General features: G+C 36.5%; 2 protein-coding genes across 5 annotated transcripts in view; one reads left to right on the top strand and one right to left on the bottom strand.

Annotated features, from left to right (window-relative positions):
* Positions 1–1486: 1486 nt before the first annotated feature.
* Positions 1487–7952, top strand: LOC132131739 (SLAM family member 9-like). Its single transcript, XM_059543832.1, has 5 exons — positions 1487–2203; positions 2582–2905; positions 4831–5121; positions 5902–6030; positions 7573–7952. Exons 1-5 carry the CDS (start codon positions 2155–2157, stop codon positions 7623–7625), a joined length of 846 nt encoding a protein of 281 aa, XP_059399815.1. The 5' UTR covers positions 1487–2154; the 3' UTR covers positions 7626–7952.
* A 568-nt stretch (positions 7953–8520) lies between these two features.
* The window catches only part of LOC132131737 (natural killer cell receptor 2B4-like), a 114946-nt gene continuing 96635 nt past the window's right edge, over positions 8521–26831 (bottom strand). For 2 of the 4 annotated variants that reach the window (XR_009428927.1, XR_009428926.1), the window contains 2 exons: positions 9238–9525; positions 8521–8798 (listed from right to left, as the gene is read on the bottom strand). The gene's annotated coding sequence lies outside the window, so the exon portion shown is untranslated. Of the gene's footprint in view, positions 8799–9237; positions 9539–10001; positions 10290–10661; positions 10986–11883; positions 12228–21643; positions 21953–22180; positions 22427–26831 lie in introns of those variants that run through there. The other 2 variants (XR_009428928.1, XR_009428930.1) reach the window with 2 other exon arrangements.

Genomic DNA, 26831 nt, shown 5'->3' with positions numbered 1-26831 from the left:
CTCCGTGTCAGTCCACGTCAGAGTGAGTTCTGTCGTCCACCACCAAAAAACCACCACCTATTGCTGCAAGAACCCTTTATGCGATCTTAGTGAAAAAACTAACCATCTACACCTGAAACTGGTTGCTGGCCAGTCTCCTCCCACAAAATGTTTCTGTTGATGCATGCGAATTCTGGCTTCCGGGACATTACAAAAACATGAGAAAAAAAAAAACCCTGGACAAATCATTCACTCTTGTTCAACGCGAATGCTGTATATGAGCAGTAATTTATTCCGTCATCATCTGGGTGCTGATATCTGTGTTTAAACTAAACTCATTTAAGCTTTGTCAGTTTAAACATTTTTAGCCAGAGGAAGCGAGTTCGCGCGCGCAGTGAGAAGATTTGTGCATGCGCTCAGCGCGCAAACCCGCGCCTTGGCACGCGCGCAAATACAAGCTCTCTCTTAAGTATTGTGTTTAAATGGACAAATTCTCACAAAAATCATGTCAAAATGCCTGTTTTGGTAAGTATCCTACAGCAGACATAGCCGGCTGAACGTAGGCCACTGTATCAGTGCATTCTCTTAAAGTGACAGTCTTTATATTAATCGAATAGCAACAACAAAGAAATCAATCACTGCTCCTGATTAAAAAGCTTTTGTAACTTTAATAAAGAACAATCTTTAATTTATACAGTCAAATATGCGATGCGTTTTACATTTGATTACATTATTCAATTTATGTAGCTAAAAATTAATGTATGTCTGTAATTTGTGTGAAAATATTTTTGAAGAATTGAAGGATGACTGTTGTCAGAATATTTTGTGTGCTAGTTGCAATAACCTGAGTATTTCCATTTTGAAGTGTTTGAAATAGGTTTTAAAATGGAAAGTGAAACAGTACATTATTGGCTTAGGCCTGTAATTGACTGATTATTGTGTTTAAATCAAAAACCACTATCAGTGAGTCTGCCCATGGGGTGGGGGCACCACCGCGCAAGGCAGTGTCCCACATTGTCCCTCAGAAACATACGCCTTGTCCCCCCTTGGGCTTATTAGCAGGTGGTCACCCTACCAGAGACGGTAACAGAGGTGTCAGCTTATAAACTTAAGCTCTTACGACCGAATATTTTGTTCATACCTTATTGTTTACATCATTAAGTGTTTGCAGTGTATATTTGAACACCATCTTAATATGAAGGTAATCCTGTAACAGAAACTTGTTTCGAAGACACATACAAGCCGGACTGTGTTTGTTCGAGAACGAACTGTTCTGAACTAATTCATATTTTTATTTGGGTTAAAGGGATAGTTCACCCCAAAAAATTAAAGTTCTGTCATTAATTACTAACCCTCATGTCACTCCAAACCCGTAAGACCTTCATTCATCTTCAGAACACAAATTATGATATTTTTTGATGAAATCAGAGAGCTTTCTGACCCTGCATAGACAGCAATGTAACTACATTAAAGGCACAGAAACATAAGGGCATCGTTAAAATAGTCCATGTGACATCAGTGGTTCAGCCTTCATTTAATGAAGCTAGGAGAATACTTTTGGGGCAAAGAAAACAAAAATAGCTTCTTTAACAATTTCTTCTCTTCTGTGTAAGTAAGTCCCTTCTCACCTATTGCCCTCTAAACAATATACCCTCTAACACAGTTAGCATGCAGTAGAAAGTGGTCTTGTGGAAAGAAAGTATATGAGAGAGCTATAACCACAGTGCTGGAGATGGTCTTCATCCTCGCACGCACTTGAAACTTCTCACGAATCTTTATGTGCCCACAATGCCAATGCTGACGTTCTTGTGCTTAGCAACAAAATACACTGCATGCTTATTTTAACACACTTTGGTGTGTCAAATATAAGATAGCCTGTTTCTTTCACAACCAAGGGATAATTGAAAATATATTAATCACTCAAGAATTTTACAACATGTGGAAAAATATGCTTAAAAGCTTTAGTAACCTAAGGAGGCTATTGGTACTTGAATTATGTTTAAACAACCAAGATGCTGAAACCCAATGTGTTCTGGACTCTAAAAGACTCTGACTGATACTTCCTCATAACAATACAATGTGCAGTGAGTGGTCATTGGCTGAATCTTTACCGGATACTCTGTTGTGTGTGTTGGTGTGAACTGAAACTTCAGTAACACCAGTTGCACTTTGAAGATGCACACGCACAAGTGCTGTTTAATCTTGCTCTTCATTAGTGTGGAAGGTAAGATGTGTATTGCTACTTATTACCTTCATATGTTTTTGTAAATGCTTGATGATATATATATATATATATATATAAGTTTTCAAGAGGTTTTCAAGAGTCACTGAGCATCAATGTTTGTTACTAGCTCAAATGATCCAATAATGTGCCTGTTTGACTGATATGTGCCAAAACACATAAGGGTTAACTTTAAATTACTGAAGAAAACTCATCTAATCATTATAGAGACATTCATGAGCCAATAACCAACGGTAAAAAACACATCCTGTCATATCTTTATATGCTAAATGTTTTAAAAATAAATATACTAGATACATTTTTTAAGGTTTTTCAAGATCTCTCAGTTCAGCCAAAGATGTTGTTCTGTATGTGTTTCAGGTGTGTTTTGTGCTGCTACAGATGTAATGAAGTCAGTGACTGAGGGAGATTCTGTCACTCTAAACACTGATGTTACTGAACTACAGAGAGATGATCAGATACTGTGGATGTTTGGACCTAAAGAGACTCGTATAGCTGAAATCTATAAGCTAATGATTGATATGTTTAACAGTAATGATATATTTGGAGACAGACTGAAGCTGGACAATCAGACTGGATCTCTGACCATCACAAACATCAGAAGCACAGACTCTGGGCTTTATAAACGACAGATCCGCAGCAACAGAGGGAACTCAGACAAGACATTCAGTGTTACTGTCTATGGTGAGTCAAATATGACTTAAAACATACATGTATAAAAGGACATGAAGCTTATGCATGTTAAAAATAAAATGTGTTTCCCATCTACTTGTATTTCATGCCAACAAACTACAACCCGAATTCCGGAAAAGTTGGGACGTTTTTTAAATTTTAATAAAATGAAAACTAAAGGAATTTCAAATCACATGAGCCAATATTTTATTCACAATAGAACATAGATAACGTAGCAAATGTTTAAACTGAGAAATTTTACACTTTTATCCACTTAATTAGCTCATTTAAAATTTAATGCCTGCTACAGGTCTCAAAAAAGTTGGCACGGGGGCAACGAATGGCTAAAAAAGCAAGCAGTTTTGAAAAGATTCAGCTGGGAGAACATCTAGTGATTAATTAAGTTAATTGATATCAGGTCTGTAACATGATTAGCTATAAAAGCTTTGTCTTAGAGAAGCAGAGTCTCTCAGAAGTAAAGATGGGCAGAGGCTCTCCAATCTGTGAAAGACTGCCTAAAAAAATTGTGGAAAACTTTAAAAACAATGTTCCTCAACGTCAAATTGCAAAGGCTTTGCAAATCTCATCATCTACAGTTCATAACATCATCAAAAGATTCAGAGAAACTGGAGAAATCTCTGTGCGTAAGGGACAAGGCCGGAGACCTTTATTGGATGCCCGTGGTCTTCGGGCTCTCAGACGACACTGCATCACTCATCGGCATGATTGTGTCAATGACATTACTAAATGGGCCCAGGAATACTTTCAGAAACCACTGTCGGTAAACACAATCTGCCGTGCCATCAGCAGATGCCAACTAAAGCTCTATCATGCAAAAAGGAAGCCATATGTGAACATGGTCCAGAAGCGCCGTCGTGTCCTGTGGGCCAAGGCTCATTTAAAATGGACTATTTCAAAGTGGAATAGTGTTTTATGGTCAGACGAGTCCAAATTTGACATTCTTGTTGGAAATCACGGACGCCGTGTCCTCCGGGCTAAAGAGGAGGGAGACCTTCCAGCATGTTATCAGCGTTCAGTTCAAAAGCCAGCATCTCTGATGGTATGGGGGTGCATAAGTGCATACGGTATGGGTAGCTTGCATGTTTTGGAAGGCTCTGTGAATGCTGAAAGGCATATAAAGGTTTTAGAGCAACATATGCTTCCCTCCAGACAACGTCTATTTCAGGGAAGGCCTTGTTTATTTCAGCAGGACAATGCAAAACCACATACTGCAGCTATAACAACAGCATGGCTTCGTCGTAGAAGAGTCCGGGTGCTAACCTGGCCTGCCTGCAGTCCAGATCTTTCACCTATAGAGAACATTTGGCGCATCATTAAACGAAAAATACGTCAAAGACGACCACGAACTCTTCAGCAGCTGGAAATCTATATAAGGCAAGAATGGGACCAAATTCCAACAACAAAACTCCAGCAACTCATAGCCTCAATGCCCAGACGTCTTCAAACTGTTTTGAAAAGAAAAGGAGATGCTACACCATGGTAAACATGCCCCGTCCCAACTATTTTGAGACCTGTAGCAGAAATCAAAATTGAAATGAGCTCATTTTGTGCATAAAATTGTAAACTTTCTCAGTTTAAACATTTGCTATGTTATCTATGTTCTATTGTGAATAAAATATTGGCTCATGTGATTTGAAAGTCTTTTAGTTTTCATTTTATTAAAATTTAAAAAACGTCCCAACTTTTCCGGAATTCGGGTTGTATAACCCAATGTCCTTTCTTGATTAATTCATATTTCTCAAAACTAATATGTAATGCAGACTTTATGTGCTTTGTTGGATCTTCTTGTCCAGTGTTGTGTAGCTCAATTCTGTGTCTGTGGTATTAATATTATTATAAACATATCCTATTTTCCCTTTTGTATGAGTTTTCCCATGTCACGGCAATATATTTATATTTATTTACATGTTTTCCAGCTCATCTTCCTGTTCCTGTAATCAGCAGTAACTCTTCACAATGTTCTTCATCATCATCATCATCATATTGTTCATTGGTGTGTTCAGTGGTGAATGTGGGTCATGTGACTCTCTCCTGGTACAAAGGAAACAGTTTATTGTCCAGCATCAGTGTGTCTGATCTCAGCATCAGTCTCTCTCTACCTCTGGTGCTGGACTATCAGGATAAAAACAGCTACAGCTGTGTGCTCAACAATCCCATCAGCAACCAGACTCAACATCTGGACATCACTACACTCTGTAAATGTCCAGGTAGCCTACTTCAGTGATCTTTCTTTTAATGGAACGGTTCACCCAAAAACAAAAACCCGTTCGTTGGTTCACTGATGTTAATGAATGAATGTATTTATTAATGAATTTAGCAACATTGATGAAATGAAGCCGATTATAACACCACAGTGTCACTTTCCTGGTCGAGTTTTTAATTTAAATAAATAAATACAAATAGTGAAAAAAATATATATATATTTACATTACATTTATTCATTTAGCAGACGCTTTTATCCAAAGCGACTTACAAATTAAGACAATGGAAGCAATCAAAAACAACAAAAAGAGCAATGATATATAAGTGCTATAACAAGTCTCAGTTAGGTTAACACAGCTTTCACTTTCACTTTTTTTCACTTTCACTTGGTAAAAATAAAAAAATTCAGTCAGAAGAACAAGGCAAGTTAAGTTTATTTATATAGTACATTTCATACACAATGGTAATTCAAAGTGCTTTACATAACAGTAAAAAAACACACAATAATAAAAGCAAGGATTTAATTGTTAAAAAATTATTTAAAATAAAATTTAAACTAAAGAAAACAAAATGATGAGATATAAAATACAGTGCAATCAGTTTTCAGTCTAGTAAAAAGAGTGCGAGTGTTTATAAGGTTTGAGAACAAGGTCTTTCTCAAAGGGGCTTTTTTAGAACACTGCATTTTAGAATTTTCATTCAAACATTTAATAAGCAAAAGACTTTTAGAAATGAGTATTTGATTCCTCATATAGGCTAGTCTAATAAGTCTTTTCTTTCCCCAGACTTCCCCAGCAGTTCTTCGAGTGTGACGCCATCGTTGATTTATGCTGTGGTGGGCGTGGCCTCTGTCGCTCTGCTCGTTTGTTACGTCAGATCTAGAATGGATGTGAACAAGAAAAAGCCAGCATCACCCAATGGCTTCTTCGTGACTTATCTTTAAGGGGCAGAATCTTACTCTCTAAGGCAGAGGGAATCTCTAGATTAACGTATGCGGCTCTCTCGTTAAGTGTAGATACGCAGACATGCAAAGCTATAGACAAGATTCTGTATGACTTTGTATGGAAAAACCGCACACACTATGTGAGAAAGTCAGTCTTAATGAATGAGTACTGCAAGGGTGGCCTTAATTTTTTAGATTTCACCACACTGAACCACACTTTTAAAATAAATTGGATTAGGCGTTTTCTTCGGTGTCCAACATCTCTGTGGAACTTTATCCCACATCATATTTTCACTTCACTCGGTGGTCTCAATTTTGTTTTATTGTGCAACTATAATATTGACAAGATTCCAATCAAACTTGCTTCTTTCCACAAACAAATGCTTCTGGCATGGTCAATGATTTACAAACACAATTTTAGCCCTCATAGATTCTACATATGGAACAATAAGCATATTCTATTTAAAAACAAATCACTTTTTTTAAAACAATGGTTTGAAAACAATATTTTTTTGGTTAGCCAGTTGTTTAATCAGGATGGTCGGCTTTATTCTTACTCTGAATTTCTCACTACATTTGGCATCCCTGTCACCCCAAAGGATTTTTCTGTTGTCTTTGATGCCATCCCTACAGGTGTAATATCGTTATTTAGAGGTGTTATGGGAAATGACAATCCCCCTGTATTAGGGAATGTTTTGGAAACACATATTGGTAAAAGCTGTCTCTCAGTTCAGAGTAAAAGTGTAAATAAAAACATTTGCCGATCTTTCCAGCAAGAAATTATCACTGTACCATCATCAGTGCCATATTGGTCTCATTTTGTTGGTGATATGTGTTGGAATAAAATATGGCTGCTGCCGCATAAGTTTTTTTTAACGAATAAAGTTAAAGAAATTTCATTTAAGATGCTTCATAGGTTTTACCCAACTAATCATTACCTACAGAAGCTTAAAAAAGATATTGATGTTAATTGCTCCTTTTGTGGAGATCAAAGAGAAACACTTGTGCACTTATTTTGGTTGTGTCCTCATACTAGGCTGCTTTGGAGTAAACTAAGTAAATATATTGCCGACCATATTTATCTTGACTTTATGCTGAAATGGGAAAATGTACTGTTTGGTATTGTTACCCATGACATGAACTTTACCTCTGAGTTTTATCTAATCAATCTAATTATTATTTTGACCAAGTTTTACATTCATAAATCGAAATTCCAGAATAAGAAACCTACCTTTATTGAACTTTCCATTAATGTAAAACAATACATCTCCTCCATTTCCTGCTCTACGAATAAGAAAGCTGTTAGGTCACATACAATGTTTCTGCTTTACAATGCATTTGTATGATTTGTTTTTTTATTTATTTTTTTTCTTCTTTTATTGTATGTTATCTTAGTTGTCTTCTCCCCTGGCGTGATTGTTACTGTTTGTACACAAAATCTGTACTTGATGTACTTGTATATTGAAGTTTAATAAAAAAAAAAAAAAAAAAACAAAAAAAAAGCCAGCATCACAACCTCACTCACGCCATTCTCTTCTGCAGACACGAGGAGGCAGTAACTCATAATTGTTCAATCGAATTCACATCCACTTCGTCATGTAAATAGAGCAAACGTGCTTCTAATACAGTGGTTCTCCAATTTTTTAACTACTCATTTAAAACTGTGTGATTCACCATTTTAAAGAGGTAGTGTGTCATAACCAAATAAATTAAGGGTTATTCTAAAAATCATAATTTACTCACCCTCGGGTCTAATTAACACACTGAATTTTATTTACAAATTGTATTAATTTACAAACACATTGAAAGTCACTGACCTAAAGCATGAACAAACACCTTAATAAACAGTGTTGTAATTTGAGTTAAATTTCAAACTCTTTATTTTTGGAAATAACTGACTGACTGATTTCTATACAAATACTAATGACAATGAAAAGGGAAAAACAAAAAGAGGGGGGAAAAAATCAACGTTTAACACTAACAAACAGCACAGATCAGGGTTAAATTTCATCAGATGCAGCACAAAGCCTGTGGGAGTAAAGCACTATAGTGTAGGATGAGACATGTAATGACTTGTATTGCTATGATACAGGGCAGAAAGGTAAGAATTACTGGAATGACAGCATGAGTTGGGGCAGAGTCCTGTGACTTTACATAAAAACCCTGAGGACATGAATAACTGCCAGTTTTTCTGTGTATAAGACAAGCTGAAAGAGCATAAACAAGGCATGCACGTTTCTACATTTTAATGCATCACATATGGAACTGCTTTTTAGTACAAGAATGTAGTAATTTCTGAATTAAGTCAGTTGTTTAATAGCCATTTTAACTCTTGCTACATGCAAAATATAGATTTGTTAGCCAGAGGGGAATTTGGATATGCAAAAAAAAAAAAAAACGAAGCAAGCTAAAAAAGTTCAATCTAATGGTGAACTTATGAAGATATTTCGAAAAAAAAAAAGTTTTTTTTTTATACAATATTTTAAATGCACATTTCATACAGTAAGAATGAATGCGGCTCAATGTTGTTTGGACCACAAAATTCCTCCCCAAATATTATTTGAAGTTAAAAGGCAAATAAAATCAAGCACAAATTATGTTTTCCTCTCCTCGATCAAGTGCAGTAATACTGACAGATGCAGGCGTACAAAGCCATTGTGGTGAAATGAGAGACTTCTGCTTGTTTGATCAGTGTTTTTTGACAGCGGAGTATATCGTCTCTTCTGTCCCATTAGCCTTCTGTAGGACAACACAGACAGAAGGTTAGAAGTCTCACAAAACAAAAACCAGCAGGCTCACTTTAATAGCATTTCTATAATGTTATGTACAGTCCTTACTTCGAAACACATTTTAAAAATGAAAAGACAGAACATATCTACCTAGTATTAAGTGGATGCTGCTGTTGCAGAAAAATTATAATCTTACAAATGCTATGTTTGAATAATTCCAGAGTAATCGCATTACTAGAAACCCCAGTTCGTCAGACCAGAAGCTGGCAAAGTCACAAGGAAGAAGTGCGCTGTTTTCTGATTAATGTGCTGGTGTATATGTCCATTAACAGTATACTGCCATTGCTTCATGCACACATTTCAACTTTTTTTTTTATTTTTAAACAGCAAAACATACATTTTACCATTTGTATCTGATGTTAACGTGAACATGCCCATGAGAGTCATACCTTCCTTTGTACATTAGGTACAAATGTTGTTTCTGTGTAAACTACCTCACTCTCGTTTGTCGGAACTGTTTCAGCTGCATGGAAGAAAAAAATATTTAAAAAAGTTTTTTAAATCATTAATAGCAATCATTAAAAGACAAATGCACATATGCTTGATGCATTAGCTTCAGATAAGACCTGCCTTTTGGCCTTGATTTTCTGTATTTCCTGTAAAGACAGCACATCACAATTGCTATCATAGCCAGAACTACTGCAGAACAACCGCAGATTATTGCAACTAGCCATGAACTGCAATCTGAAACTGAAAAGAGGAAAAACAACAATTAACATTAACCTGTGCCTTTAAAGAAGAAACAGAAATAGTATTTATGTAAGAGTAATGATATGAAGGCAGAAGAGGAATTAAAAGTTTTTTTTATATACTTTATACTCATCCATTGTGCAGAATACCCTTTAAAATTATTATTTTTTTATTTTTACTTCCAGTATAAATGTGCATATGCCTTCATTTTTATCTTGCACTACTATACAGAAAGTTATACAAACTGTAGGTTGTTGGTATAATTGGCAAAAATGGTCTGAAAGAAGTACTGATTTACAAAAGTACAGAGCATATATAAAAAAGATGAATAACACAGAACACCTGGAAAGGATTTTAACTCAGTCTAAATTAGCACCACCTGCATATTGCAAGATTCAAACTATAATTGGTACTTAGTGAAGCTATTTAGCTTAGCTAAAAATAATCATTGATATGGTCATACTTTTACAGAGTGTAGTGATGTCCAGATGTTGAGTCTGGTTGCTGATGGGATTGTTGAGCACACAGCTGTAGCTGTTTTTATCCTGATAGTCCAGCACCAGAGGTAGAGAGAGACTGATGCTGAGATCAGACACACTGATGCTGGACAATAAACTGTTTCCTTTGTACCAGGAGAGAGTCACATGACCCACATTCACCACTGAACACAGCAGTGAACAATATGATGATGATGATGATGAAGAAGAACATTGTGAAGAGTTACTGCTGATGACAGGAACAGGAAGATGAGCTGGAAAACATGTAAATTGAATAAGAATATTGCTGTAATGTGGGCAAACTCTGACATGAGGGAAATTAGGATCCAATTTCATATTAAGTGGAACAATAATCACAATATCCATCACGGAAACCAGAACTGAGCTATATATATATATATATATGTATATATATGTGGCTCAGTGGTAGAGCTTTGCATTAACAGCACAAAAGGTTGTGGGTTCAATTCCCATGGAACACATGTTAGGCAAAACATTTTAGCCTGAACGCACTGTAAGTTGCTTTGGATAAAAGCATCTGCTAAATGCGTAAATGTGTAATATGATATATACTACCAGATCAATAATAAGCTACACAAGAGGTTTTTAAGTCATATTTGACTCACCATAGACAGTAACACTGAATGTCTTGTCTGAGTTGCCTCTGTTGCTGCGGATCTGTCGTTTATAAAGCCCAGAGTCTGTGCTTCTGATGTTTGTGATGGTCAGAGATCCAGTCTGATTGTCCAGCTTCAGTCTGTCTCCAAATATATCATTACTGTTAAACATATCAATCATTAGCTTATAGATTTCAGCTATACGAGTCTCTTTAGGTCCAAACATCCACAGTATCTGATCATCTCTCTGTAGTTCAGTAACATCAGTGTTTAGAGTGACAGAATCTCCCTCAGTCACTGACTTCATTACATCTGTAGCAGCACCAAACACACCTGAAACACATACAGAAACAGTTTTTCCAGAATAAGAGTGTGTGTGTGTGTGTGTGTGTGTGTGTGTGTGTGTTTGTATTTTTACTCAGGGTATCATACAAGACTAAAATAACACACTAAACATGAACTAAATAACAAAAAAGGCAACATAAAACACTTAAATGAACATAATTGATATTAAAGAAACTAAATAAATCTGCAGAGTTCCGTTTGCCCCATAACTAATACTTAATGAATTTGTTTAGCATGGTGTATATTGCCAGGTAACATTACAGCCAACCAACCATTTATTTTTCTGTTAAAATATTTTTTTTATTTTACAGTATATTATTCTTCACTTCTGAAGAAATTAACAAATTTGTATAGCTTTATTCAGTTTCTGATGATTATACAGCGGCAAATATAACTATAGATCAAACAAAACAAAAACATCCACTGGATGCTGCAGGATTTGCAAAGTCGACAATGCTATTCGGAAATGTTAATTGTTATTTTGAATTCATGTTTATAATTATGTTTAGAGTTAATTAAACGTGGTTATGTTAAACTATGTATGTTAATGCTACACTCGATGCTATTTCTGCTTTCTTTGAGATTCTGGTAACGTTAGGTATGTGCGCAACAAAGAAAGGACAAACGGAGAATGTAGCGCTCTTAGTTTCTATAGAAAGATTCCCAATGGCTGATCCAACATTTGGGCGCAACTCCATCAAAGCTGATCTACTACATTATGCAGGTTGTCTGTTTGGTATTCAAGCATGCTGATTGATCCTATATCTGATAAACCCACAGAAATTGGCACGTTTTCAGTCAAAATGCAGACAAGAGTGAAAAAATATATATTTATGTTTTAAACCCAACAGACTAGAAGTCGAAGCGACACAGTTAAAACACTTACCGTCCATGACCAACAGGAAGAGACATAAAGACGTTGTTTTACTAATAATAGTCCTCATTTTGTCCTAGAGATACCTGTATTCCACATGATGTTTTACGAGAAGCGTCGTCAAGATGGACAAAAGCAACCAGGAACACGGATCTGACACGGATCTGACGCATTCAAACCGAGCTGGGTTTACAAATTTAATTAACCCGATTACATCAAATCGATAATTAAGGAATTTATTTTCTCCACGAATCTACAATTAAAAAGAAAAAGGTTCCACATGCAGTGCGTTTGAGTCGACCACACTGTTTTCAGTCCCGCCCTAGACTATTAGGCTATGAGTGAAGTTTTCTGGTACATTATAGGCTACTGTCTATTTTGTATTGTCTATTTTAGCGATTTAGCTGGCATAGGTTTTGAGGAAAACTATCGTAATTGTATTTATTATGGAAAATTGTATTGTCTGCGTTCAAATATAAATATTATTAACATCTTAAGATTTTGTTAATTCTTTGTTTATACCTGGAAAATGTTTTTTGTGTTTTTGAATAAAGATGGTTACAGGCTGGTCCAAGCTTGTAGATCATCTTGGACCAGAAAGAAACCAGCTACCAGCTGGTCATACAAGCTTATGCACATTGCACAAACAGATTTTTTTTATTATTTGTTGTTGTTGTTTTTGGAACATATTGGTATTATTGTTGCAAATAACATATGCTTGATGCACTTTTGAAATTTTTGTATTTGCCTAGAGGTTCTGTCAACGTATATAAAGCAGTATTAAGATCAGGCCATCAGAAGCATCTCATCCACCTACACCTTGCACTGGTACCGCATATGCACACAGCACCACGCATCCATCTCTCAAACTCATTGTGCACAGGTTGCACATTCCTCGGGTACAAACCACAAACTTGGAGGTACAATACCCTGACCTAGATTTATGATAACAATACATTTATTGAGCTGGTTAAACTAATTGCACATACACAATATTAATATTTCTTTGAAGCATTCGCTTAATTTATTGGACTTGATTTGCTAAAAATAATTCATACACATTTGTAGTCAAACCCTGCAGTCCAATACAAAGTCAACAATCTGAATGATAAACCATGATGTTACAGTCTAATCATCACTGTGGTTTTCAGCTCTTCTCTGAACCCAAAGCCCCTTCCTCATCTTTTTCACTCTTCTACAAAAACCCAAAGCAAGCTGCGGCCTCTGATCTGACTCAACCAACTGAGATCGATTATCTGTTTTGTCATGTTTGCAGGAAAGAAAGATGCAGAATTTCTCACAGCTCAGGCCTAAAAGTCCCCATCAGTGCAGCGCAACTCACATTAGATTGTAGATCCTTATCAATATTAACACAATAAAGAACAGTGTATCAGATTAGCACAATCATAAACCTTATTAGGTAACTTGGGTTGGGGTGCTCTGACATTAGACCATCTGTTGCATCACCTTCAGAGTGACCACCACTTCCTGTTGAGATGAAAGTGAAAGTGACATGACATTCAGCCAAGTATGGTGACCCATACTCAGAATTTTTGCTCTGCATTTAACCCATCCGAAGTGCACACACACACACAGAGCAGTGAACACACACACACACTGTGAACACACACCCGGAGCAGTGGGCAGCCATTTATGCTGCGGCGCCCAGGGAGCAGTTGGGGGTTCGATGCCTTGCTCGAGGGCACCTAAGTCGTGGTATTGAAGGTGGAGAGAGAACTGTACATGCACTCCCCCACCCACAATTCCTGCCGGCCCGAGACTCAAACTCACAACCCTTCGATTGCGAGTCCAACTCTCTAACCATTAAGCCACAACTTCCCCAGTTTGTTTGCATTACAGTTTGCATACCTCTTTGATCTACAACAAAGATCAAAGAGGTAAAAACCAAAGTGCAGTGTGCATGAAGTTGTCCTCAGTCTAGTCACCCTTATGTGTTAATCAACTTTCGGCATATACAGTCACCAACATTGTGACTGTAAAATACCAAATGTTTTTAGATAGTATATTAAAATCCAAATTCGTCAAATAGAGTGCAGAGTGAAGTTTGATGGTCGGATGGAAGACTAGAATGTCAGTTCAAAGAAGTAAATTACTTCTAAATGTCCTCAAATGTCGATTTTTACCATAAGTATTTGCTTGATTATCTGACATGACATTATGGTGCCATAAATGTCATCCTACATCCGTGTTTCCAAAACAAATGAAGGAAATGTTCCCTTTGCTAACACTGATAACATGGAAAGTAGTTTCGGCAGTTATAGTTTAAAGATAGAGCTGTAAATTGTAAACATGTAAGAGTGTTTTAGAAACAGTTCTAAATAACATTGGTGTAATTTGGACATAAAGTCCCAAATTATTGTCCCTGTTACTGCTTTTACAGACAAAATGCTAACAGATGTGACAGACTGATCTCAAACTTAATTTCAGAAAACCCTCAGTTCACACTTTTTTCACACTTTGGGTTCTGGTAGGCCACCATTTCCTGTAGATCAGAGATTCATTTTCTTCCCGCGGTCCCATTAGATTTATGCTGAGTAATATCATATTTATGTATTTAAATCCAATCGACTGATCAACTGCTGTTGTAGGATTTGATCTGTTGTCTGGTAAAATGTCCTCTGTTTTCATTCGTCCCATGTTTAGTAGTCATCAATATGATTAAGACTGACCAAACCTGCTTCTATCTCCAAACAGACAATAAAGGGACAGGGCTTCAGTGTCTTGACTACCTTATTGGTCGAGTTGGTTGCCAAGTTACCGCTCCCAGATGGCCGCTGTTATCTGATATGTGCGCCAACTGTCTTTTGTTTGCATACAGTGTGAAACATCAGCATCCCACAAAACACAAAGGACAGAGGGACTATTTCATTCTGTGTGACAAGGACAACAGAACCTTAGTATCCCCCAGTGCTTACACACTCATTTCCTATTTCTAATAATGATAAACTTCCTCAGTAACTGAGAGCATCCATTATACTCAGAGGATGTTGGCCTGGTTAATGGCTAAGGGTGTGTTTATACTGTAACTTGATCTGTTTCCAGTAAGTGTTGTCAGATTAACATGTTCACAGTTGGTAGGGTTTCGTTTTGGGGTTTCAAAGTAAGAAAGTATTGTACGTAAAAAGTGGGATTCCCTCATGATTCCAATATTCAGTACCAGTGGGGTGTATCAAGATGCACCATTGTGTAAGCAGCTGATTATGTAATGGAGGAGGGCTATGGTGTTTTCATAGTTTAAACAAATCATAAATCAGTTACTCATTTTATGACCTCCTACTTTCCATTCAGATGCTCCACTTACGTTTTTCAATGTTTCTGTCTGTTAGAGATAATGTTCATACTGTTCGATCAAAAATGAAACTAAATATTAGAAAAACAAGCGAGGTACAGGAGAAGCTGCAAACCTGTAATTGTGCATCAATACAAGTTTCATATTTTTATCTTGGTCTGACACCGTTTCATTTACCTAACCGCATCCTGTGCCAGTGGTCTCAAAACGGAGCATGTGAAGCTTCAGAGTTATTTAAAAAGACCTAACTTCCTGTGACAGTGAAGTACAGTCTACCATGTTTGTCCTTTCCTCTACAAATATTGACATCGGGTTCAAAGAAAACACACCTAACCTACAACTGTGGGAACAATACAGTATGGTTTAAAACACAGCCACGATTCTAAAGACTGACTCCTGAAAAAGAATCAGCAAAAGGATTCATTGTTTTCTTTCAGTACTAGAAGTACCTTCTGCTCAGTGTTTATATCTCAACACAAGGGAAAGGAGAGCTTGGGGATTTCCATGGAAAACAAGTGCAGTTGCTTTATCTGTCAATCCAGTAAGCAGAAATTGAGCCTCTGGGTTCTGACTCATGCTAAAAAACCATAAGCTCACAAGCAGTGTTGGGAAGGTTACTTTGGAAATGTAATAGGTTACAGATTACAAGTTACCCTGTTTAAAATGTAATAGTAGTGTAACTTTTTCAATTACTTTATTAAAGTAATGTAACTAATTACTTTTGAGTACTTTTTGATTACTTTTCTAAATTTGTGAAAATTAAAGAATAATAAATAAAAGCATATACATCAACTTAAATACAGTTATCTAATAAGCATGTGACGTATTCTGTGTAATAAACTCCTGAAACATTGGTGTTTTTTTAAACTGCTGTCTCTGTATATGATGATAGTTTTCTCAAAATAAGTAAAATGCACATGAAGTGACACAGAGCAGTTCTAGAAATTATGTTTATGTGCTCGTGTACTCCTATATTGAGATGACAGAGGTTGAAAACACTGCGAGCTTCAGTAGGCCTATGTGTAGTAAATGAAACCATGTCTTTGCCATTAATTTACAGGAGGGGCGGACTGGGAAAAAAATTCAGACTGGAAAATTCAAACTCATACAAACAAATTCATGGACAAAATTTTTTTTGGTATGGACCTGACATAAAAAAGGTTTAAATCTTTAATTTGGGGACATGCAAAATAATTAAAAGTTCTCTCCTGAACTGCACCTTCACTTCCATTTTTCTCTTCAGTCTCTTTATTTTGCCGTTATCCATCTCTCTCATGACTTTAATAATCAAGATTGATAAAAACTATACTTTACAATGCAATACTCTACAATACTACAATATATTTATAGAAAAATCCTAATACTGTACACGAGTCATGTTTTTCCCTTACAAAAGTTAAACATGCTTTTATTAGCCTATATAAAAGTAAAAATAACGTTTTTTTTTTTTTGCAAATGGATTTTTAAATAAATACATTTGTAAAATAAGTTTACATTTTTGGTTATCACAGTTAAACAATAGTAACCATTTTCTCTGGATTTATAGTTAAATATTAAAATGTTAATTTTCGTAAGGGTTGTGTTGTTGTCTGTCGTAGCTCCCCCTAAACCTATGAAAAAATCTGAATTTTTTTCAGCTAAATTCCTACTGTAACATTACAACAGATAATACTGATGTCCTTTATATAGTATTTTTAGTGATGACTGATGAGCAACGTGCTGCTGCTTGATTAAATAAATAAAAAAACAAAGACAAAAAAAGCATCTTTACAGATGAAACTGACCTGAAACCCTGAACAGTAGTTCTGCTTCTCTGCTCCAGCAGTCCACTGTCTCTCTCTCTCTCTCTCTCTCTCTCTCTCTCTCTCTCTCTCTCTCTCTCTCTCTCTCACTCTCTCTCTCGCATTGATTACTCTGAGTCTGATCCAAACCGTTTGGCGGAGGCGCGGAGAGCGCGCGAGTCATGACTAACACTTCATGACTTATTAGAGATTTAATTATCAAATGGCAGATTCGCAAATGATCGCTTTAGTACATTCGGCAGGCAATTATACAATAATGATATTAAATAGTGGGGCAAAATCGACTGCCAGGACTCCGGGAATTGCCCCGGTTCTCCCGGTGTCCAGTCCGCGCCTGATTTCCACAGACACGCAGAATGTGCAAGTCATATATTGCATTTTTGGGGCTTAATATTCACAGACACTAGTCCATGTCATGTTTTGTTTAACAGTTAAGTGTAGGCTACTGACCTACTTTTGATTTAGTCATCCAAAATGTGGCATATTCCGTCCGCGTTAGGCATTTTGTTTTGATGACTGGATTCTACGAACCAGACTGTGTTTCCGCATCCCGGAAATTATTAGGGCGTATGTCTCAGAATAGTCAGTGCAATATGGGAAAGAAAACAGTTAAATCTGTATGTGGATGTGTGTAAATATTCAAATGTAATCCCCTTTGTAATCGTTAAAAATTTCATAAGTAACTGTAATTAAATTACTCATTTTTTCTTAGTAACTGTAACTAATTACAGTTACAATAATTTTGTAATTAAATTACGTAACGCCGTTACATGTAACTAGTTACTCCCCAACACTGCTCACAAGAAACATAAAAGAACAGAAATAGTCAATATCTTGTACTAAGGCTGTTGTAATCACTTCTATATTCTAGTTTCTTTAAATATCTAACTTTTTAAATATCTAGTTTTCTATAAAATGCATGACAATGGAAAATATGTATAAATGCAACAAAAAGCTGTAATGCTATCTTAAAGATCCACAAAGTTATATTATGTTTACTTTCCTCTGACACCTAACGTTACAGTACATTAGGAGCTTCTTTGCTTACAAAACCCCTTGCATTTTGAGGACGTTTTTCACGGTGATCTTCACAACTAAACAAATCCTTATCATCGGGAGAAACGCTCACAAGTCACAACCCGTTACTGAGGCGTTATTTGCCAGTTCAAACCATTTTACAAAACAGATGAATTGTAAGATTTAGGCTATGAGATATTTACGCGCACACTATGTGTCATAATAAAGAGTTTAGAATGAGATTTTACTTCTTCGCGAGGAGTGAGAAGACCTAATGAACCGCCCTCATCTCGAAAAACGAGACCCGGGAAAAAGCTCTTTATTTTCCCGCCGACGCCAAACGTCAAACTCCCCCGCGTTCTTTTCCAAGCAGAGAGAAGCCTGGCGTTACATGACGTCACTGACTGTATATATGAAATCGTTTCTGCCACCTTCTGGTCGTTAAATGCTATTAGTTCAGTAGTGACAGAGACAGAAATCACATTAAATTTACAAAATAAAAATCTATAAAAGATAACTTAAGCTGGGAGAAATAAAGTTATTTTAAAACAGACTTTTATTTATTACGAAATTAATACATTTCCCAACACAAACATGATTACCCCCACCACATTATTTAAACATAGGATACTAAATAATATGCTGGGCAAATAGGCTGCCTGTATTGTCCAGATATTATAACAAGTTATTATAATGAGTCTGAACTTGTTACAGGAGCTAGAAGAAACACTTGATACTAATTAATTACTATCATTGGCAGAGAAAAGAACAAGCAAACGATATGCAGAGATGTTGTCAAAAATGTAGCAGATGCACTACTTTGGTCTAAAATGAATTCAACCTGTAATCACATTCATTTGAGTGCTTTTGTACCAAATCAGTTACCGGCAATCTTGTGCCTAGTTGTCCAACATACACTATTTTGAGTTTGATATTGTGCAATCATAATCAGCAACATAATCCTGTTTACTACCTTGGAGCTAATGCTTGATCCTGTTTTGGGTGTGAATTAAAGCATTAGAAAAGTAGCATGTCTGTTCCATCCCATATTAACAGTACGGGTTCGTTAGATGGCCTATTAACAATTCTGTTTTTTTAGACAGAATTTACAATTCTGTATATATAGTAGTATATATATATATATTAAAAAAACATTTTTTAATTTAAAGTTTTAGAAAAAGTCTTTATTGATGCTGAAACTGAAAATAGACAGGGGTTTTAATTTAAACATTGCTGCCACCAACTGGAATATCTGAGCATGTCACAACTAACAAATCTGACCCTGCACCACAAAAGCAGTCATAAGCAGCATGGGTATATTTGTAGCAATACCCAAAAATACAGTGTATGGGTCAAAATTACTTTAATTAAAATGATTTATTCAACTTTTAGTTGATGTAGATATTTCTTTAATCTAAAAAAAAAAAAGGACCAACATGACTGGTTTTGTACTCCAGGGTCACATATAGCATTGTGAGAAAAAAGTGCAAAAATAGTTCTGAAATATAAACAAAAAGACGCTGAAATACTGATGACACTGAACCCTAGACTTAGGGTCCCTAGCCATAAGCAACCTTGAGAAATAAACTAAATTTTTATTTTAAACCTGTGTACAAACAGACTGAAGCCAGATGGTTGATCTAGTTTCTGAACAGTATTTCATCAGAAGGAAGAAAATACAAGTTCAGACAAGGTAGGCCTATTAGATTGGGTTGCAGGAAGTCATTATTATGATCCTGTTGTACTGTATCAACATTTCAAGTAGACTAACTAGATGATCCAGAACTGCAGAAGTGTCTCATGGTTTTTGCATGTCCCCAAATTAAAAGAAATGAATCAAAATGTTAAAACAACTTTCAAACCAATGGATTCCTAATTCATGTTACAACACTTGGATTCACTGTGTGATCTACAACAGCTTCCTCCAAGAAAACAGAAAAACCCTAACGGACTGAAAAACAATATTACCACAACAACTACACACACAAAAAAATCTAACTGTGAATATTGTATCTATAAATTCCATTGTTTCTGTAAATTAATCACTTTAAGCACTAGATTTATACGTATGCATTTGTGTTTGTATAAATCCAGTAGAAAAATATTCCAACTGCTAGTACAACTGGAATCAGTGCTAAAAGACAGAATAATGTAGGGTTTGCAACTTTTACTCAGAGCTGAACATTTTACAATAAAAGTAATGTTCAACTTCTATATGAAAAACAACAGAGCCATGAATATATTCACTGATGTACATGTCTTACAGAGATCCATAATATCAACATTTACTGTACATATTATGTAGGAGTGCAAAGGAATTCTTTAATCTCTGAATTTGAGACAATGGAGATAAATTAATTTTGTTCTTTTTCAACTGTACGTAAAAATCAAAATCCAAAATCTGCATTAAAAAACATGGAGAATGGCAAGTTAAAGGCAGAGAGAGAGAGAGAGAGAGAGAGAAAAAGGACAAAAACAGCCTATAAAAAGCCATGTGGGGTAAGAGTGATCTCTTCAGTGTCTCTCCCACAGAAAGGGCAACAGCGCACTGCATTGAAAGAAATGATCATTCATGTTTTCATAACCGCTTGCCAAATTCAAAATCGAAACTAAAATTAAATCATATTTGAGAGCAAGGGGGCCCTCTGGTGTTTCTGGGGCCCTACTCAGCTTGCTATTTTGCGTATATAGGGAGGATCGTCTCTCTCTCTGTGTATAAACCTGTTTAATTTACTTGATCAATAATCACCAATTGCAAGAGTGAAAATTTTGTTTTATAAATCCTGATGTGTGACTATCCTCTGTAACTATCTGCAGCACAGATGAGATAAACAGATAGATTCCTGAGGTGCCCTTAAGGAGGATGAATTGGGAATCAAATCTTCATTGTCCTGTTCATCATGGCTGGTGTCTGGTGTGTCCCTAATAGATGCCACTGTTACAGAAATATTTCAAATGCACTCTTATGGTTTCAAACTTGGTTTATATTGAGTCTGAAATAAAATTGAACTGTATCTAACCTGTTGGGGGATTTTGACTCGTCTCAGTTCGGCTCCCAGCATCTGCTGAACACGCACATTTATCTTAGTCTTTTCAAATTATGTCACACAAATTTCTGTATTTATATTTGTATTTTCTAACAATCTGTGATGTACAAACATTCTTAATCATAAAACTAAAACCACAAAGGCAAAAAAGACTCAATTTTGTTGCTCCACTTGTGCAATAGCTCTATTGTCAACCACAATATTATTGTCTCATTTGAACTTTTTTGCAGTCATATATCATCTGTAAGTACTAACCATTTTGATTAGCTCGTTTACAATTCCAGACATTCACAGCCGCAATGATGACCAACACAAACAATAAAACACCAGCAAGAGTCCAACCACTTATCATTAGAGCCTGGCTCTGATCTGTAACAAACATTAGAAAAGAGTCATTAGTGCTAGGCCAGCAATAAGTTAAATGCACAGAATACATACAGCAGCATGAATTTATTTATTTATTTTCATATTTTTTGGTCTCTATACTTCAGTTGGTGTTGTTTCATAGTTATAATATTGTGACTACTAAAATATGGAAAATGGTTTTATAATATGGTTTTTTTAGGCTATAACCTAAATATCAGACACTGGCAAACCTGGACAGAGCTGAGTGATGTTCAGATGTTGAGTCTGGTTGCTGATGGGATTGTTGAGCACACAGCTGTAGCTGTTTTTATCCTGATATTCCACCTCCAGAGGTAGAGAGAGACTGATGCTGAGATCAGACACACTGATGCTGGACAATAAACTGTTTCCTTTGTACCAGGAGAGAGTCACATGACCCACATTCACCACTGAACACAGCAGTGAACATTTTGATGACCTTTCTGAAGATGATGATGATGATGATGATGATGATGAACACTGTGGAGAGTCTCTGGTGATGACAGGAATGGGAAGACGAGCTGAAAAATAGAATAAATGAATGACATTTTAGTCTCAGGATCAATGAAAACAAAACATAACTTGACACGTTTTCAGGGTTTACCGATATCAAGACGTCTACAGTACAAGGCAAACCATGCCAGTTCAATTTGATTCCACCCTATGATCTGTACTTCCCTATATGTTGTCTAATCATCTCCCTTTTGCACTTGAAATGCTATACTGAAATCATTTATTCGTTTTCTCACCATAGACAGTAACACTGAAACCACTGCATCTGAAATACTGACTGTTGATCTGTAGTTTATAGACTCCAGAGTCTGTTTGGCAGGTGTTTGTTATGGTGAGATCTCCAGTTTCACTGTTAAGATGGAGTCTGTCTGTGGATTTCCCATTATCATAACCATTTATGATGTGCTGCTCTTTTTTTATGATTTCAGCAATTAAAGTCTCTAGAGGTCCAAACATCCACATGATTCGATCTTCCATCTGTATGTCTGTAAAATTACTGTCTAGAGTGACAGAATCTCCCTCCGTCGCCAACATGTCTGTGTCGGGAAGTCGTGGCCTGGTGGTTAGAGAATCGGACTCCCAATCGAAGGGTTGTGGGTTTGAGTCCCGGGCCGGCAGGAATTGTGGGTGGGGGGAGTGCATGTACAGTTCTCTCACCACCCTCAATACCACGACTGAGGTGCCCTTGAGCAAGGCACCGAACCCCCAACTGCTCCCCGGGCGCCGCAGCATAAATGGCTGCCCACTGCTCCGGGTGTGTGCTCACAGTGTGTGTGTGTGTGTGTGTTCACTGCTCTGTGTGTGCATTTCGGATGGGTTAAATGCAGAGCACAAATTCTGAGTATGGGTCACCATACTTGGCCGAATGTCACTTCACTTTTTTTTTTCACTTTTTTGTAGCTGTTTCATTAACAAAACATAACAGGACAATTATTATTTATATCAGCAGTATGAAAACTTTACATTGATAGAGTTTTAAGTGTTAATAGAGTAGGCTATCTGCTGATTTAGTATCTCAGTCTGCTGTGTTCGCAAAACCTTAACCGAAGACACAAAGTTATAGCCTACATCTGGCTTATTTCAGCGCGTTTACCTTTCAAGTAGGCTACACAAGAGAACGGTATAGTTAACGCAGTATTTTTTAGTTCCTCTAAGAGAGAATCACAATCTAGACACGCAAGTCCCTCTGATAATCAACCACACAAATATGAAGCAAAGCTACATTGTCTATTTGTCAGAAAATGTTGATGGATTGCAAGGCATTAAAAAAAAGAAATCTTATTCTCTTAATCCAAAGATGTAGCCAGCCTATTGAACTTTTAGGCCTAAAGTGCTTATGATACTGATATATTGTCATGAGTCAGGTTGTCTCTTCTCTCTCACGCATACTCGCGCACACACACATACACGCGCGCGCACACACACACACACACACACACCTCATTATTCACCTGGTAGTCATTACTATTAGCGCTCGCGCTGATTTGCTTTGACACCTGTTCCTACTTTGCTCTGAGTGTTCACCCTTTATCTGGTGTTGGTTTTAGTAGTTTCTCTGTCGGATTATTGTTGTATGTCACACGTTCGTATTGCTGCTAGCTTGAATAAGAATTGTACTCCCGTTTATTATGTCTTGTTTGTCTGGAACAGTCGAGTTTTCCTGTTGTCTCTGTTTCCTGCTGTACCGATGAGTGAGTAACCTGCGGTGCTCACCTGACTGAGTTCAACTCCTGTGCTGCTACTGCCTGCTTCAAGGAAGCCTTGCTTTGTTAATCCTCAGACAGGAGTCAGCTCATTATTTCAAGATCCAGTTCTGTGTGCTTATACTACGGACTGCCTTTGTTAAGAATATTCCATTAAAGACTGTTTATTTTTCATCTCTGCTTTTGGATCCTTCATTTATCATTGTGACATATATATTTATATATATATATTTATATATATATATATATATATTTATATATATTTTTATTTATATATATATATATATATATGCTAGATCAAAGCTGATCACCAGCTGAAGGGACGCCAATGAGGGCTAATACTGGCACTAGCCACATTTTAGCAGGGTTGTGATAAAGATGGTCACTCTGAAATATGACTGCAGTCCCCACTCTATCCCCCAAAAGCTTCGTAAGCCTAAGAAGTTCTTAAAAACGATCGTACGACTGATCTTAATATTACGGTCTGTTTCCCAATAGAATCGTAACCAGAGGTGGGTAACGAGTTACATTTAATTCGTTACATTTACTTGAGTAAATTATTTGGGTAACTAATACTTTTTGGAGTATATTTAAAGATGGGTACTTTTACTTCTCTGGGCTATGAGCGATGCCCATTCGCGAATGATTCATTCTTTTGAGTCAACTCTGTTCAAAGGCTTGATCAAACCAGTTGACAAATGAGTGAATTGGTTCATGAATCAGTTTGAATGATTCGTTCAGTTCCCTGCTGCACGCGCTGAGCATCTGAAGCGGTTCACTCAGAGTTGTAACGTTTAACATCAGCAGAACTGCATTGAATTGAAAGCAAATCTGCAAAGGCTATTTGCTAGCGATGAAGATATTTATTAGATGAACACCGCGTGTGCTGTCTACTGTTCAACAGGTAATAACTTGGGCTACATTCGATTACAGTACACGATACCTGTGACGTTTGTTGTTTGTTTGTTGTACGAGTGACTTATAACAGAAGGGAACCAAGTTGAATGCAGCTTCCAAAAGACAAAAAATAGCCGATTAATATTTTATTAATATTAATACAATCACACCGGCGTGAGAACGTTCAGCGAGTCATATCATCAGCTGCTAAATTCAGATCTGTGTTCGCTTGCTGGCGCTGAGCCAGAGATAGATGTGTTTTTACAGCACTGCGCATTATAACCAATCACACACGATTCTGTTGAGCTTTTGAATGCAATGGCCAATCAGAGGCGTTCAGATGAGTCATCGCTAAAATTCCGGTTCTTCCTTCACTCGCTCACTGACTGAATACCTCGTCTTTCTGGCAAATTCTCTCGTCAGAAACAACAAAGTGCAGATGTGTGTACGAATCTGTAAATAAGATATTGATTTCACAGTGTTAACAGTTTCAGTGATTTTAATGGGAGTTTCTGAGAGTGGTTGAACTCTAGAGTCTAGACTGTTATTTGCTCTCTTTATAAACAATTGAAAGTGACGTGACATTCAGCCAAGTATGGTGACCCATACTCAGAATTAGTGCTCTGCATTTAACCCATCCGAAATGCACACACACAGAGCAGTGAACACACACACACACACACACTGTGAGCACACACCCGGAGCAGTGGGCAGCCATTTATGCTGCGGCGCCCGGGGAGCAGTTGGGGGTTCGATGCCTTGCTCAAGGGCACCTAAGTCGTGGTATTGAAGGTGGAGAGAGAACTGTACATGCACTCCCCCCACCCACAATTCCTGCCGGCCCGGGACTCACAACCTTTCGATTGGGAGTCCGACTCTCTAACCATTAGGCCACGACTTCCCTAAACAATGAAATATTAGTAGCAGTTTTTATAACACATTGACTTTCAATGTTAAATTCACATTTAATATAAAGTCAGTCGTATTAAAAATATGTTATGGAATGACACCTATAACTGTTACTTAAGTAAACAGACAGATGTTCTGTAACTTAACGGTCATGTGAGGAGTTTTCTCTCTTCTCTGTGTCAGAGGTTGTTTATACATATATAATACATACTTTAAAATATAATTTATTTTGTGATGCAAATCCGAATTTTCATCAGCTGTTACTCCAGGTTTCAGAGTTATGATCCTTCAAAATATAATTCTAATAAATTGATTTATTACCAGTGCTGGAAACAGTTTTGGTGCTTAATATTTTTTTGGAACCTGTGACATTTTGTTTAGGATTATGATAAAAAGAACATCATTGATAGTAAATCAACATATTGGAATGATTTCTGAAAGATTATGTGACATTGAAGACTTGAGTAAAGGCTGATGAAATGTATATATTTATACACACACACATACATTACATACCTTTTATCTATATATCTAAATAAAAATAGGCTCAGTATATATGACCCAAAGTAACTAGTAACTAACTACTTGAGTAGATTTTTTATCCGATACTTTTTTACTCTTACTCAAGTAACTATTCAAGACTAGTACTTTTACTTTTACTTGAATACAGTACAGTACAGTGGGTACCCACCTCTGATCGTAACTTAAGTAGCACAAGCACTTGAAAATCATCGTAGATCTATGAGTTCTCTGGAGTAATCGTTAAACCCTAAGTACATCGTAAGAAGACAGATTTATGTGATCACCTGCAGGACAATCGTCATATTACTCCTTCAACTTGATTCAAGTGCAATGTGATTATAATATAAGGATTTGGTTGTGCTTTATTGTACACTTTATGAATCGTTTTCTTTGTTTTGTAATCTATTTATAAATGAATTAATTAAAAACGGCAGGAAATTTGAATTAAATGACTGAAAAAAAAGAATAAAAGATGTAGGAAATGCTTCAAAGACTGAGGGGAAAATATGTCAATGACTTGCTGAAGTGCACGAAAACCAGCTATGTGTTGGACCCAGAAATAACGTCTCTCTCTCTCTCTCTCTCTCTCTCTCTCTATACTGTATATGAATAAATTAATTTAAATAAATGTATGCATTTAGCAGATGCTTTTATCAAAAGCGACTTACAGTGTATTCAGGCTAACATTTTTACCTAACATAATATATAAGTATATAAAGTATATAACGTATAGGCTATTACCGGTCTATGTTATTATGTAAAGTATAGGCTACACTATAATATAATATTGTATTGTATTATAGTTATTATATCCAAGTTGTCTGTCTGGAACGCAGCATTAGGGTTAACGTCAATA

Source organism: Carassius carassius, chromosome 48 (genome assembly GCF_963082965.1).
Source record: "Carassius carassius chromosome 48, fCarCar2.1, whole genome shotgun sequence".
Taxonomy (NCBI): domain Eukaryota; kingdom Metazoa; phylum Chordata; class Actinopteri; order Cypriniformes; family Cyprinidae; genus Carassius; species Carassius carassius.
This window is presented reverse-complemented; position numbering and strand designations above follow the sequence as displayed.

Excerpts from the sequence above, each read along its gene's own strand:
- LOC132131739 (XM_059543832.1), top strand. The coding sequence starts at position 2,155 with ATGCACACGCACAAGTGCTGTTTAATCTTGCTCTTCATTAGTGTGGAA. Across the intron at positions 2,906-4,830 it reads ATTCAGTGTTACTGTCTATG|CTCATCTTCCTGTTCCTGTA; the intron begins GTGAGTCAAATA and ends CATGTTTTCCAG. Across the intron at positions 5,122-5,901 it reads TACACTCTGTAAATGTCCAG|ACTTCCCCAGCAGTTCTTCG; the intron begins GTAGCCTACTTC and ends TTCTTTCCCCAG.